The 17,026-nt window shown below is 34.9% G+C and overlaps 1 protein-coding gene across 1 annotated transcript; it reads left to right on the plus strand.

Annotated features, from left to right (window-relative positions):
* The first annotated feature begins 848 nt into the window (after positions 1 to 848).
* On the plus strand, positions 849 to 15,626 carry niban1a (niban apoptosis regulator 1a). The gene is made up of 14 exons (XM_073816785.1): positions 849 to 950; positions 6,146 to 6,276; positions 6,369 to 6,497; positions 6,601 to 6,715; positions 7,459 to 7,623; positions 7,788 to 7,903; positions 9,808 to 9,912; positions 10,268 to 10,430; positions 11,159 to 11,346; positions 11,485 to 11,628; positions 11,713 to 11,823; positions 11,900 to 12,007; positions 13,008 to 13,119; positions 13,238 to 15,626. The coding sequence occupies exons 1-14, from the start codon at positions 899 to 901 to the stop codon at positions 14,074 to 14,076; spliced, it is 2,478 nt and encodes an 825-aa protein (XP_073672886.1). The 5' UTR covers positions 849 to 898; the 3' UTR covers positions 14,077 to 15,626.
* Positions 15,627 to 17,026: the final 1,400 nt, after the last annotated feature.

Consider the following 17,026-nt stretch of genomic DNA (forward strand, 5'->3'; position numbering starts at 1 on the left):
GGCTGAGATACAACTATTTGAAAATCTGGAATCTGAGAGTGCAAAAAAAATCAAAATATTGAGAAAATCACCTCTAAAGTTGTTCTGAACAATCCATATTACTAATCAAAAATTAAGTTTTGATATATTCATGGACATTTACAAAATATCCTCATGGAACATGATCTTCACTCATCATCTTCACTCCTAATGATTTTTGACATAAAAAGATCATTTTGACCCATACATTGTATTTTTGGCTATTGCTACAAATATACCCATGCTACTTTTGTGGCCCAGAGTGAAAAATACATTTTTTATTTAGTGAAAAACACCTTGTCCACAGGTTACATGTGAATCATCAGCTTAAAATGTATAGCCCTATAAAATATCCTTACATAAATTAGTGCCACACCAGTTTCATTTGCATAATACAATGTCTAGACCTCCCTGAAATGCACTAGAATTAAAATACTGGTATATTAATTTAAATAGAAACTGTGGTAATACACCTTAATGAGATCAAGTCTGTCTAGTATGTCATAGGTGTATTGTATTTCACACAAAAAACATACCACCAAGAACCTTGGATGATAACTTAATGATAACCTGACAACTTTGATCCCAGATCCCCAGATGCATACTCACAGAGAACACTGATGTATAAAACACATATCATATAGCATATGAATTCCATGAAATCAAAACATGTGTGTCAAGCATTTTGGGCATCACAGGCTGTCTAGTAGGTTTCAAAAGCCAACCCTTGAATGTCCCGGTGTGACAGTTCCATTCATGCCCCTCCCACAGTCCTGAAATATAACACCTGCTTTCAGATTCTCCCTCAGTAGTGAATACAGTGCCACAGAATCATCTTCTCCAGAGCAGAGGAGAGCTCACCTGAACTAAGCAGAGCAGTATGGGAGCATCATCCAGTTTACTGGATGAAAATAAATCCAACTACATAAAAGGTATGTGTTGTATGCTTTATTCTAAGTCATTAAGTGGTTTTAGAATTTACTTTAAAAGAGTTTTAGTTTGGAAACAGCAGTGAAAGATGTTTGTACACTGTTATTTTATTTTCAAATGCCTCTAAATAGGTAATAATAATAATAGGTTGTTCAAAACTTTTTTCTATACTGAAATAAAACAGGCGGAGAAAGAATGTGGATGTTATTGAAATGCATGGTATGTTCTCTATTGTCCTAAACTGCATGGCCTCTCAGTGGTAGGTAAAGCTTTATGTTGAGTTTGGACTTGTAAATGCCTCAATGGACATTGACTATCATTAGTGTCAATCTGATAACTGTGGAGTACTCATCCTGCATAGCTAAAAAGTGAGAGGCCAAAACCTGTTTGTTTTCTTGCTCTGGCCATTGTAAACTATATGGGTGGAGGTTTTGGTCTGCGTGTGTGTGTGTGTGTGTGTGTAAAGGATTAAAAACAGCTCTGCTATTTGCTCAAATGGAAAAACACCACAGATATGTCCGCTGACAAAACTTGCTGAAAGTTTTACGCTACTGAGGGTGTTGTTGAAATGTGTTTTAAAACTACATTTCAGTATTTAGCCAGATACTTTCCCATTCATTCTCAAAACCTAGTTTGACTTTTAATTAAAGGCTCATTCTCATAAAACAGGTCCATTCGTGCCTGAAAATTAGTGATCGTTTTGTATGAAAATGTTACTGCTCAACGTTTAACACCCTAAGACTGTAACCGCAGAAAGGGCATGTCTCCTAAATATTATATAAATGGTCAACAAATGTGTTTTTTTTTTACTGGCTGATTTTGAACCTATTACAGACTTGCAAAGTACTCATTTTGATGTGCATATCCTTATGCATCCTTTAGCATATGTTAATATTTTATTCCCATCACAGTAATTTTAATAATAATTAGTATTTTTATATCTATGCATTTGACATATACTTTAGCTAGTGTATACAGTTGAAGCCAAAAGTTTACATACACCTTGAAGAATCTGCAAAGTGTCGATCATTTTACCAAAATAAGAGGGATCATGCAAAATGCATGTTATTTTTTATTTAGTACTGACCTGAATATGATATTTCACATAAAAGATGTTTACATATAGTCAAGAGGAAATAATAGTTGAATTAATAAAAACGTCCCTGTTAAAAATTGTACGATGCATTAAGAGCTGGGGGTGAAAACTTTTTCAATTTGAAGATCAGGGTAAATTTAACTTTTTTTGTCTTCTGTGAGACATGTAAGTATCTTCTGTAGATTCTGAAGGGCAGTACTAAATAAAAAAAAAAATTATATGATATGATATTTAGGCAAAATAGGAAAAATTTACATTCTGTTCAAAAGTTTTCAACCCTGGCTCTCAACGCATCGTTCTTCCTTCTGGAGCATCAGTGAGCATTTGAACCGTCTGTAATATTTGCATATGGGTCCCTCAGGGTTCAGATACACAAAAATGCTGAAAAACCAAAACATTTGTGGGACCTAAAGGATTTTTCTGAGGAACAGCAGGCAGTTTAACTGTTCAGGACAAACTAGGGACTCTTGTCTTGATAAAAAAAACTATCACTAAAAAACAAACAACTCAGGTAACAAAACAGTATTAAGAATCAAGTGTATGTAAACTTTTGAATGGGGTTATTTTTATAAATTATAAATTTTATAAATTTATAATTGCCTTAAATAGCAAATATTGTTAAACAACACAAGGATGACACTTTTTACAATCTATATTTTAGAAAAAAGCTTTTTTTTTTTGGATGAGGTAATATAAGTAAAACAAATAATGAATATCTCAGAAAGACTCGTAAAGAGTTGTATTACTTATCACTCCCTCGAATATTAAGTTATGAAGAAGTCTTATTGTTGCAACATAACTGTGTTAGTGTGTCAAAGACAGATTCAGCATTTTATTCCAGAAATGAATATACTTTTTACATCACACTCCCTGAAATGATTGATTTCAATAAAAGAAAAATGTAGGTAAAATTAGATTTTTCTAATATTTAAACATAATGGTGATGGTTTTCCAGACAGAACAGAGTTAAATTATCCAAATTGTGTCACTTTATATTTAGTATCCTGTTAATTATGCTTTGACAACACAAATGGGACCACTTCCTGTGAATGAGCCGATTGTAAACACAAGTGCTGTGCTTTCACACCTAAGAAGGTGAAAAGAGATTGGGTGGTCAACAGCTGCACGCTGTCAGGGATGTTTAAAAACTCTCGCAAACACAAATACAGGTGTTTACGAAAATTCCCCTGTCAAACTTGTACTCTTCTTGAAGTATAATGATCTCTGTGTTAAGCTATGTTCATACAGAACTGGCTTTGCTGGTCATGCCATGTCACAACGTCTATGGTACGTCAAGCATCTTACACATCAGAGCTCAAGAATTCAAGACATCTCAAACCGCAGTTCCTTCCAGAACAATGAATCTCTCTCTTACAGATAAAACAATAGTTCAAGGAAGACTGCATGAAGAGATGTACTATACGCTGCAGAGAGAGAGAAAATGATGATAGAGCAGTTTGTTACAGTACTTTCACTCCATTGTGAAATATGCTGGAAGTGAATAGCGTAGCTCTTAGCTGTCATCTAAATTTAGCTGCATGTTACGTAATGCAAGAATCTGAAAACGTAAAAAAAAAAATTCACAAGGAATTTAAGAAAGTAGGAACACCCTCTCAGAGTAAACATTCTGGTTAGGGTGTTAAATCTGAAAGTTCAATCAGTTTCATGGAAATGATTAATTACATTATTAATACTACAAAATGTTACATCAAGAAAAATGCTTTTAAATTCATAATTTGTTTATGTTAGAAATATTCTTACTCAAGACTGTCAAGCTATATGTGACCCTGGACCACAAAACCAGTCTTAAGTAGCACAGGTATATTTGTAGCAATAGACAAAAATACTTTTATGCCAAAAATCATAAGGATATTAAATAAAGATCATGTTCCATGAAAATATTTAGTAAATTTTCTACTGTAAATATATCAAAACTTAATTATTGATTAGGAATATGCATTGCTAAGAACTTCATTTGGACAACTTTATTGGCAATTTTCTCACTATTTAGATTTTTTCCTGCCCCCTTAGGTTCCAGATTTTCAAATAGTTGTTATCTCGGCCAAATATTGTCCTATCCTAACAAACCATACATCAATGGAAAGCTTATTAGTCCATTTTAAAATTGGACCCTTATGACTGGTTTTGTGGTCCAGGGTCACATATTTCTTTGCAACCTTAAAAGAAGTTTTGCTGTTTAGTCATGACATGCAGCCTTTAGCCATGACTAAAGTGCCTTATTACTTAATAAATACTTTATAAACGATGAGACACCAATAATTTTTACAAGTAGTATTAATAATTCGAGTGATAAATATGTTGTTCATTCATTGGTGTTTTTACATTTTAATGTTACTTTTAATTTTATATAACCACTATATTTACCACTTATATGCTGTCTTGACCAATCAGCACCCATAACTGTAACTGTCCATTTTGGAATTAAGATTATATAGTGATGTAACACTGAGAAGAATGTTGAAAGGCTCAGGCAGGGAGGAAGTAGTCTGATTGGCTGCAGTATTGTTCAGCTAATTTTGTAAGTGGTACTGGAAAAAACACAATGTACCTTTGAGAGTTCTTTTGATCCTCAGACCTGCAGCTCATTTAGACAATCTGCTGTGAATTTCCTCTCCACTCACCTCTGGACTGTACCTATTTCGTATCGGATGTTATTTATGAGTTTCCTCTTCTCTCATTTTGGATTCGCACCCACTGTACTGGAAGCTGCTTTTATACTCTGGACTCATTGATGGTGCATTCTTCTCTGACTGAAGTGCTAAGTGGAATTAAAAAGAGAGTTTTAAAATGGTCGATTATCTCATGAAACACTGTCAAAAAGGCAACACTTTAAAAATAACAATACACCTTGTGTATATAGTTTTCTTTGCCATTACGTCATGGTTTGGTCAGTTATGTGGATGCATCCATATTGGAGATACTCGGAAGTAAACAACAGAATTGATTGCATGGTTAATGTACTACTGAATATGTTGTTCTGCTAATTTATACTGTCTAAACCACTGAAAAAATGTGTGGAAGCTGCTAAAGCATATAGACCAGAACTTGGTAAGCAGGAAAGGGGGGAATATTTTGACAATCTAAAGTTAATAGGTGGTAAAGATACATGCAAGCAGTATTAATTTAGATATTACTCTAATATTTCACCTACCTGACTAGAAATGATAAGAACGAACATGAATGTTGTCAAGATTCTTGCCCTGGAAATCCTGGTTCAGTTTGGCCAACCACAAACGGCTTTTGATCCTCAGACAGATTTTTGTACTCTTCTCCTTGAATTTTGTCAGTCTATAGTACTCCCAAGTGTTTTTCCTGGTCTGACCGATTAGTACAGCCCAAAACAGGACAATAATTGAGCATTTTCAGCAGCAATAATCAGCTAAATTTGTGGGTTCTGTTAGGTTCAGTGGCATTGTTTACGTTCAGTGCCGTGGAGATAACACTATTTGTTTAGGCTCAACATTAACAAAGACGAATAAATACTGTAACAAATATATTCCTCATTATTTAATGTTAGTTAATGTATTAATTAACATAAAATTAACTGAAGGGGTAAAAAAAAAACATGTGAAACATGAAAACATGTTAGGCTGGCGAATGTACCTGAAATATTCCATAGTCAGCTGTAATGTAGCATATAATGCCATGTAATAAAAAAATAGCAAAATCCCACGCAAAAAAGTACGAAACAAAGTTTGGTTTAGTTAAATAAAGGTGAAGTATTTAAGGCCACTAGTCACCTACCTAACAGAACTGGAAATGACTATTTACTTGATAGTCCCTCTCCCCCTCTTCCATTGGTTTAATAAACAGATTTCCCGCCCTAATCTTAGGCTATTGGTTGAGCTTCTGTCAACGTTCGGCGTTTTTACAATTTTGAGGGTAAATCCAGTTACGTGTTTACTTATAGGCATATAAATAAAAAAATAAAAATAAAAACTATGACAAAGTGAAAGACGAGTTCATGCTGAGCAAGTAGTTATTATTTGAGAAGAATAAACAAAACAAATATAACATCTCATAACGATTTTACTTCTGTTTTATTAGTGTAACTGATCTGTACATTTTGTTGTTTTGCAGGGCAAGTGGACGAGAAATTTAAGCAGTTCGCACCGATTTATAGGAAACAATATTATCTGGCTTACCTGTCCCAGATCCGAGATGAACTTGAGCAACGCAAAGAGCAGCACACACAGTTTCTCAAACAGCGGGTAAGAATCAGATCTCGTGTCTGGATTAACTCCATACAAAGACATATTACATTTCTTCCTTTGAGATCGACTCATTATGTTTATTTACCCAGGCCCTTCCAGAGCCTGGAAAGGTACTGTATGAGGAGAATGTGCGATATTTTGTTGATGACAGGAAGTGGAAGGATAGATATATAGTAATCCGTGCCAATTACGTCCTGGAGTGCTATGAGAGCTACAAGGTATGAGCCATCATTCATCCACCATCTAACAATGAGCTTTTGCTGTCTGAGGTAACTAATGATGAAACATTTACCCCGTCATCTCTTACCTGCTTTCCTGCAGGCGTTTGTGAAAGGTTCACTTCCACTACACAGACTGATGCCTACAGGAGGCACCATTCTGACTGCAGAGGATAAATACATGGAAATGATTAACCAGTGCTGCCCTTGCACCGACAGTAAGTGCAATTAGAGTACATGCATACATTCTAAATGAGCTCATTTTACACCTTATCCAATTATAGTAAGCATATGGGTGAGACTTCCAGTCCATTAGCAGTTATAGGGAAATAATGTTAACTAGAAGAATAACAATGTGCAGTAAACAGTACAACTTTTTGCACTACAAACCAGAGTGTTCATAATTCAGATAATACATTAAAATAATATGGTAAGACACACCAATTTGCAATATCAAGCAGCAAAACAAGCTGTTTTGTAGGGGTAAAAATAGCTGGATGTGGATGAGACCGGAAGCCAGACCCATAACATTTACAAGGTTGAACTCAGTCGCAAAAAATTAAAGTGAAAATTCTGTCATTTATTACTTACCCTCATGTTGTTCCAAACTTGTAAGACCTTTGTTCATCTTCAAAAGGCAAATTAAGATATTGTTGATGAAATCCAAGAGCTTTCTGACCCTGCATAGACAATAACGCAGCAACCACGTTCAAGGTCCAGAAAGGTAGTGAGGACATGGTTAAAATAGTCCACGTGGCATCAGTGGTTCACCCTAAAAAAAAAAATGATGAAGCTACGAGAATACTTTTTGGGCACAACGAAAACAAAAATACTGACTTAAACAATTTCTGATTTATTACTGATGTGTAAAACCAAAAATGACCATATTTATTTTATTTATGCATCTTGATGATCTTATTGTGAACGATTCATCCATGCATTACATTGTGTTGTGTTGCAGACCTCCAGGAAGATTTTGCACCTCCTGTGGAGGACATGGCAGGGCAGTTCCCAGTTTATCTTAGACTTCCATACCGCCGGGATTTCTATTTCTGTTTTTGCGATGAGAACTCTCAAGTTGAATTCATCTCCATCTTATCCGACTGTGTTCGCCACCAGAACAAAGGTATCACTTTCACTGAAATGAAACCACAGTAAAAAGGTGTATAGTAGTCAACAAAAACGGCTATTGTTTTGGTTTTAGGACAACTTTGATGAAAGGTTTTGATCCACTTTAAATGTTGACTACTGTTGTGTGAAGAAATGTATCATATTTGGTCTACTCAACAGATTTTCTCAAGAAGAATACGTGTGAGGTTAAGGCTTTCCTCAAAGCCATTCAGCTCTACAGGCAGGAGAAAGGCCAGTACGAATCATGGGATATGCTCATAGGCAGTGATGTGCGGGTAGGTGTCACAAAAACCCAAACAATTTTTGTTTGTTGATCTAGTATGACATGGAATGTTCTAGCTGTTGAAATGTAGAACATTGTACTAAAACAAAATCTTGTTAATTGACATGTTTTGTCATTGAATGTGACAGTTATGACAATGTTTATCATTTCTAAATGGGCGGAACCAAACAGGATCATTCTTGCTTTCTTTCTTTCCTTCCATATATGGTATAATTAGGCATTTGTTCTAAAGAATGTAATGTTTACCTTACTTAAAGGTAGATTTAAGTGTAAAAACACACCTTATTTTTTTCATGGTGTATTATACACTCCCACATGCGATATATGTAATCACTCTCCTAATTCCAAGTCACACGCTGTTTCATCAGAGATGAGCACTGTGAGGAATCTGAGTAATGCTCAATACAGGCAGTTTCAGTCTGTAGTTTCACCCATTACAGCCAACGTGACAATAAACTATCAATACATAACGTATGTCAGTGTGTCTGACACATATTAAATAACTTGCTGGTAATACATCATGTGCCATGAAGTGTCCTGAAGCTCACAGGATGAACATATTTTCAGTGGTGTACAGTTGAGGTCAAAAGTTTACATACACCTTGCAGAATCTGCAAAATGTTCATTATTTTACCAAAATTAGAGGGATCAAAGAAAATGCATGTTAGTTTTTATTTAGTACTGACCTGAATAATATATTTCACATACAAGATGTTTACATTTAGTCCACAAGAGAAAATAATAGTTGAATTTATAAAATTAAAAAAATTAAAAAATCGCTCACTGATGCTTCAGAAGGAAACAATGCAGTAAGAGCCGGAGGTGAAAACTTTTGAACAGAATGAAGATTCTGAAGAATGTTTATTTTTCTTATTTTGCCTAAATATCGTTTTTTTTTTATTAGTACTATGCTTTAGATGCTTCAGAAGATAATTGCATGTTTCCCAGAAGACAAAATAAGTTACATTTACCCTGATCTTCAAATGCAAAAAGTTTTCACCCCCCAACTCCTAATGCATCGTGTTTCCTTTCACTGAAGCATCAGTGAGTGTTTGAACCTTCTGTAATAGCTGCATATGAGGCCCTCGGTTGTCCTCAGTGTGAAAAGATGGATCTCAAAATCATACAGTCATTGTTAAAAAGCGTTCAAATACACAAAATGCTGAAAATCCAAAGAATCTGTGGGACCTAAAGGATTTTTCTGAAAAACAGCAAGAAATGTAAATGTTCAGGACAAACAAGGGACTCATGAACAACTATCACAAAAAAACAACACAACTGTGGATCATTCAAGTAACAACACAGTATTAAGAATTACATGTATGTAAAGTTTTGAACAGGGTCATTTTTATAAATTCAACTATTATTTTCTCTTGTGGACTACATGTAAACATCTTTTATGTGAAATATCTTATTCAGGTCAGTACTAAAAAAAAATGCATTGTGTGTGATCCCTTTTTTTGGTTTAAATAATGAACATTTTTGCAGATTGTATACTGTACAGATCAGTACGGTTAAAAAAAATGTATATTCTTATTTCAAAAATGGCTGACATATCATTAATCAGTATCAATGAATGAAGTTGTTTGACAACTATAAACGTGTTTGTTTGAACCATTTATTTGAATTGTTTATATAAGTTAAAGTAGTAATTTATTCATTTAAATTGTTTTATTTGAATTGTGTTTGAGTAATGGCTGAAGGCAGGTCAGTGATTGATTTGTGGTTTTAGGTAAACAGATTATATCAGTCCATTGTTCATTACAGTCTAGCCTGTGGTTTAAAGTTACATAAACTGTGCCATTTGAGGTTTAGCACTTTAGAGTTTGCTCTCAATGTTTGTTCAGCTACATTTATGTGTGTAATATTTCTGAATCAGTACTTGTGTATGTTTAGGGTCTTGCCAATCTGTTCATGGAGGATATGATGCCCTATCTGGAGAACGAATTGCAGCCATGTTTGAAGAGCAAAAGGGCAGACAGGAGGAAAGTGTGGTTTGCGGTGCGTATCTTTTCTATTACATCTTCTGCTACTGCAACATAGAAAATTCCTATTATGGCATTGGATTTTTCCAGAACCTGCCCTTGATACTTGATACTTGAAACTGGGGTGTGATGTTGACGTACATGTAGGATGCCCCACACCCATATAGCTCTAGGCCAGGGAGGCCAGAAATGTCCCTATGGTGTTTCCTAAAGGGTGGAACAAACCAGAAACATACCAGAAACACATTACATTCCATAACTGTGATCACTGATGTATCCGTCGCTAAAAAACAAAGAATGATTAATAGAACGCTTATGAATGATTAATGGTATTAATGAATGACCCCTGACTTCAGCCATTTGTCTTATAGACGCTTGAAGCCACTTATTTCCTGCTGCAAGAGCATCTATTTGAAAGAATGAAAACACTTAAGCAGGAGTGCCAAGAGATGGTGAAACAGCAGGACACACTCATGCGCTCTGATATGGACCAGATCTCCAGCTCAAGAGCTTTCCTGGAGGACAAACTTAGAGGTACATGATCACACTAAAAACAAGCTTGTTTTTTGCTTTTAAAGTCCCCATGAAATCAAACTTGAAGTTTTTATACTTACACTTTTAGTATTAATAGCCGACAATGACAAAATTCACATTTACAAGATATAAGCATTAAAAAACCTACCTGCACTTCAGCTTTCTGTCCAATCAAATTCTTTCTAGAATCTGAAGCGTCCCGCCCCCTACACTGTAAATAGACACTGAAGCTGCAGCTGAAATTGGTCACTTGTTCACAGAATTATGCTGATGATACACGGGGCAACTTTTTGAGCAATTTTATCAGGCAACTTTTTTTTTTGCAATATTATTTGGGCACTTTCCCATTGAAAATGGGTAACAGATTTCTATCTGGATAATTTAGATCAATCGTGGGCCCTGTATCTCACCTGGTTGCCCATTGACGGCAACATTTGCCAAAGTTGCCCGGCAACATTGCTCAAAAAGTTGCCCAGTGTATCATCAGCCTGAGTATTTTAGATAGAACACAATAGCCCAAAATCTCTACGGTTGACAAATATAGGTTTGTGTTTGATATAAATATTTATAAATTTGTCACAAAATATAGACTTTTTAAATGGCCATCAGAAAAAGGTAATGTGTTTTTGGTCTCAGTTACTGTTGATAAAAATTAGCGTATATATGTTTAACATAGTTGCTCATATCCGAGTCTAAGTACAATATTTTTTCTCTCCTCACCTGGTTAGCCATGGTAACTGAGCCAGCAACAAAATACTGCACAGAGCAGGTGCAGCCGTACCTGCCAGCCGTCTTGGAGGAAGTGATGGGACCCATAAGCCTGGGCTTCACAGAGGCCCGGGATTTGAGTGAGGGCATGATGGAGCAACTGTGTGAGGACTTCCAGGACGTTGGCCAGAAGGAGGAACTCCGACAGGTGAGATATAACAACAAATTTACGAGTAATCATTATAAAAAGTCTATATGACTTGAGCTGTATTTTTGTAAAGCCAAAAAAAGTGAAATATCATTAATGCTAACCTGATATAGCTCTTCTCTTTCTCTTTCACTGAAGGCTCTGTTTAAGATGAGTAAGGCTAATTTACAGAGCTGTTATGAGAAAGTAAATGGCCTGGCAGATCACGTCCAAGAGCTACAGCAAACCTTCAACTACTGCACTCAAGGTCTGTTGGACAGCACGAAGATAGACTTAAAACAGGTACCCAAAACTCTAAAACCAATTCTTTCAAAATATCTGTGACTGATTCTGATCTAAAACATGCCTGTTTTGTGATCGTTTCAGCTGATGGAGAATACAGAGTACACCTTTGAGTTGCTCGTGCGAAAGGCTTTGGAGGATCCGTCGGTCAGTCTTCCGATAGCTATGCAAAAGGCATCAAACAGAGTTCTAAAGGTAAACATAAAACTTTTCATTTACAAACACAGATGGTTGTGTCAGACTGCTTAATTAATTTGTCTGTGTTCTACAGCAATTTGACTATGACAGCAGTACAGTGAGGAAGAAGATCTTGCAGGAGGCTTTGATCAACATCACTCTACCCAGCATCAAGAAGCATCTGGCCCCATCCTTCAAAGAGGTACATTTGAGATTGATTAAGGTTGCATAATGACAGCTAAGTAAATACAAAAACTAAAAGATTGCATATAGATAACATACAGTTAAAGTGCAGAATGTGCAAAATGTTAATTATTTTACCAAAATAAGAGGAATCATACGAAGTGCGTGTTATTTTTTATTATGTACTGATTTGAATAAGATATTTCACATAAAGATGTTCACATATAGTCCGCAAGAGAAAATAATAATTAAATAGGTCAAAATCACCCTATTCATAAGTTTACATACACTTGGAAAGGAAAAAAGATGCCTTAAGAGCCGGGGGGTGAAAATTTATTGAATTTGAAGATCAGGGTAAATGTACATTATTTTATCTTCTGGGGAATATGTACGTATATTCTGTAGCTTCTAGAGGGCAGTACAAATGGGGAAAAAATATGATAAAATATTTAGGCAAAATAAGAAAAATGTACACATCAATGTATAGCTCTTAATGCATTGTTTTTCCTTCGGAAGCATCAGTGAGTGTTTGAACCCTCTGTAATAGTTGCATATGAGTCCCTCAGTTGTTTTTAGTGTGAAAAGATGGATCTCAAAATCATACAGTCATTGTTGGAGTGGTTCAAATGTTGAAATCACACAAAAATGCTGAAAAACCAAAGAATTTATGGGACCTGAAAACAAGGGTCAAACAAGGGACTCATGAACAACTATCACTAAAAAACTGCTGTGGATCATTCAGGTAGCAACACAGTATTAAGAATCAAGTGTATGTAAACTTTTAAACTGGATCATTTTTATAAATTCAATTATTTTCTTGTGTGGACTATATGTAACATCTTTCATGTGAAATATCTTATTCAGGTGAGTACTAAATCAAAAATAACATGTATTTTGTATGATCCCACTTATTTTAATAAAAATTTTGCAGATTCTGCAAGGTGTATGTAAACTTTTGACTTCAATTGTAAATGGTTGATATCTTCTAATAAATGTCTTTTCTCAAAATGTACTTTTAGGAACTACCCAAATTTGAGCAACACATATATTCTGATTATACAAACTTCATCGGTGTGGAAAACGTGTATGAGGACATCATCAAGGAGATACTGGAAAAAGAAGTCAACATGGGTATGTCACATGATTCCATAGGGCCCTAGATATTATTATTAGTATATATTATTATAATTAGCTTTAAGATTTGCCTAAAACACAATTCTCAAATCTGATTTGTGCTTTTGATTGGCAGTGGTCAAGGAGGCAGTCAGCAAGAAGAAATTCAACCTGTTCTCCGAGAGCAAATACAAGTTCAGTGTGTCCAGCTTATCCTCCACACCCCCAGGATCTGCACCCAGTAGCCCAGGACACTTAAATACGTCCCCAAGACAGCGTTCACCCATGCCGCCCTCTCCGCTGCTGAGCAACGGCCTGACAGCAAACCAATCTGTGACTGTTCACTCATCAGAAAGCAGTGCACTGAGCCAGGCTTTGCCTGTCATGGCAAAAATCGATGAAGGAGAAAACAAGTCTCTCTTAGAGGAGAGCAGTGATGATGTATTTGTCACTGAGACTAAACCAGAACTCACCACAAATGGCAGTTCCACCCCTATTATTAGGGTAACAGAAGCTATAGAAAGTACTGGTAGTGATTCACCAAAAGGAGGTGATGCCAATTTTTCAGACTTTACTAATAAACCCACAGTACTGATCAGTTCGATCTGCACAAAAACCTCTGACTCTGATGAAGCGCCTGCTGAAACAGAGAACAACAACAACAAGGAAATAATAAACACAGATTTGTCAAAAGATCCAGCTCGGATTAAAGCACTAATACACAATGAAAGCCCAGCAAAGGATAGAGATATCTACAAAGAGTTTACAGGCAAGCAAATCATGGATCTTTCAGAAAAAGCCTCAGAATCCCAGTCACCAACCCTAGAGGATGAAACCAGGCCTCTGGACTGTGTGAAGAAGATCCGTGACCTGGTAGAGGAGGTTATTGAAATAGAAGACGTGGTTCAGCCTTCCAAAGACAATGGAGAAAAAGTTCAAATTCAAATGTTCGAGGAAGAAGATGCTGTAGTTTAAGTTTCAATGAGTTTCATGTCGGGTCAAGACTCAAAACATGTTCAATGTGAGGAGGAATTTGTACATTTTGAAGTTAGTTTCATCAGTGTGCAGAAGGTAATTATAGTTTACTGTAGATATATGTGACCCTGGACCACAAAACCAGTCTTAAGTCGCTGGGGTATATTTGTAGCAATAGCCAAAATTACATGGTATGGGTCAAAATTATTGATTTTTCTTTTATGCCCAAAATCATTAGGAAATTAAGTAAAGATCATGTTCCATGAAGATTTTTTGTAAAATTCCTACTATAAATATATCAAAATGTAATTTTTGATTAGTAATATGCATTGTTAAGAACTTAATTTGAAGAACTTTAAAGGTGATTTTCTCAGCATTTTGATTTTTTTGCACCCTCAGATTCCAGATTTTCAAATAGATGTATCTCGGCCAAATATGGTCCTATCCTAACAAACCATACATCAATAGAAAGCTTATTTATTGAGCTTTCATGTGATGTATATATCTCAGTTTTGTCAAATTTAACCTTATGACTGGTTTTGTGGTCCAGGGTCACATATATGTACAGGGGTGCACATTAAGTGGTGCATTGTGAATGTGTTGTGTAAATAAGTTCAGACCGCTCATTGGTGTACAGACATGGTTGACAGTATGTACAATCACTGTTTTTGATTGACTATCTAGAATACTGTAAAAGATTTCGATTTAAAATGAAAGCATAAATCTAGGATACGTGCTGCCAGTGTCAGAGTGAAGTAGTAGCTGTGTTTGCATTACCCTTCAAATTGCTCAAATTGAAAATTGAAAATACTCCCAATGGAAACACTCTCATATATCTCAAAACAGTCAATGCTTGTCTTTATACCAGGATTTAGTAATGTCCCAGAAGACTCTCCGCACTGCTTTGCTAAAGATATATGTCTACATCTCCTTCGATTAAAAACAATGGCTAATGCGGTGGCTGTGATATACATAAACTGACCAACATTGGTCGTCATGACCGTCATGAAAAATTTAGTTTTGGTCCAAAACATCGGTTAATGGAAATGCCGTAATTTCGCAATAGTTTCTTTTTTACATTTCTAAAGTATCGCAAATTTTGCGCAAATCTGTAATTGAAACGCACCTACTGACACGCTTCACTCGGTAGCGCATTTGCCGGCAACCAGACAAAATAAAAGCTTGCTTATTTTAGGTTTGAAAATGCTGAAAAATAAATAAATTAAATAAAAAATGAAAAATGTAAATATTAACATTGTATTTTTTTAAGTTTACTATAAAGGCTCTTAGAAGACTCTCTGCACTGCTTTGTTAATATTTAAAAAAAAAATTTAAATGTAAATATTAACTTTTTTTTTTTTTTACTATAACATAATTGTATTTTTATTCATTTGTTTCAGTAACATCCCAGAAGACTCTCCTCGCTGCTTTGCTGAAGATATATGTCTATGTTTCCTTCAAAAATTAAATGGCTAGTGCAGTGGCTGCAATATACATAAACCTACCAACATCAGTAGTCATGACTTATCGCGAGAGTAAAAAATTACATTTTGGGTGCATAACATGGGCTAATGGAAATCCGTCATTTCGCAATCGTTTTTTTAGCGACATTTATCAAATATTGCAAAAGTTTTGCGCAAATCTGTAATGGAAATGCATCTACTGACCTACTTCACTTGCCGCATTTGCCAGAAACCCACCAAAATAAGAGCTTGATGATTTTAGGTTTGAAAATTCTGACAAATAAATTAACTAAATAAAAATGAAAAATGTAAATATTCACATTGTATTGTTTAAGTGCACTATAAAATAATTGTATTTTTATTTAATACTAATTTTTTATTTTAAAATATAAATAGTATTATCACAATTCATTATTTTTTTATATAAAAAAAAATAAATAAAAAGCAATACTATTATTACTATTATTATTTTATTTTTATTTAATGGGTTACACAAGTTCAGTGTGAGAACCAAACTAAATCTTCAGGTGCTCTCATGAGAACCAGACTAAAAAACATATGTGCATCCCTGTATATGTACATATACACCACCATTCAAAGGTTTGGGGTCAGTAAGAGTTTTTTTTAAGGAAATTATTATTTTTATTTAGCAAGAAAGCATTGTTTTAATGAAAAGTGACACTAAGAATAGTAATCACCATTTCCATTATGATATGTAAAAACACCTGTACAATATTTTTAATATAATACAATAGAAAACCATTGCTTGAAGCTGTAATAATATTTTATTTAATATTAACATTTAAAAAAATAAATCTTACTGACACCATTTTTTCAAAGGTAGCATATATATTGTGTTGTATAAAAGTAGTTAAAGAGAATTTAATGTTTTTCTATCTAATAAGGATTGTTTTATTAAAATGAATGTCATATAGATACTCTTATTTCAGTGTTGTTTTAAGCTAATACATACAAATGAATTGCTGTGTTAGCATTTTAATAATATATGAAATCTACATTGGAAACGAGTGTCCTTTGTGAATCTTTATGAGGAATTCTTAAGGAAGAAACAACATAAGTAAAGTTTAAACAAGATAAGGATCTTGTACATTTCCCCAAAATGCAAAGCAGTGTCAAAATCTGCCTTGAACCAAGGATGACTGTTAACCTTAGACCCACAATGCAGGCCTGACAGGTTTGGGTTTTTTTTTTCTATGGAATCTGGATCTGTGACATATCTACAGCGTTGTGCTGTTGTTATGAACCAATGTTGAGTGACAAGTACAAGTACAAGTAAATTCACCACATGCAGGTACCTACAGCAAAACCACAGAGACTGGTGTTATATGAAGACAATCACTAGAGGCATTGGTTCCCTAGTTGAGATCCACATACACAATAAGCCAGTCCATCAATACATAAATATGCATAAACACCCTTTTAAGGAATGTTTGAATGATGGGAGTGAATGAATGAGATGCAAGGCA

Source organism: Garra rufa, chromosome 13 (genome assembly GCF_049309525.1).
Source record: "Garra rufa chromosome 13, GarRuf1.0, whole genome shotgun sequence".
Taxonomy (NCBI): Eukaryota; Metazoa; Chordata; class Actinopteri; order Cypriniformes; family Cyprinidae; genus Garra; species Garra rufa.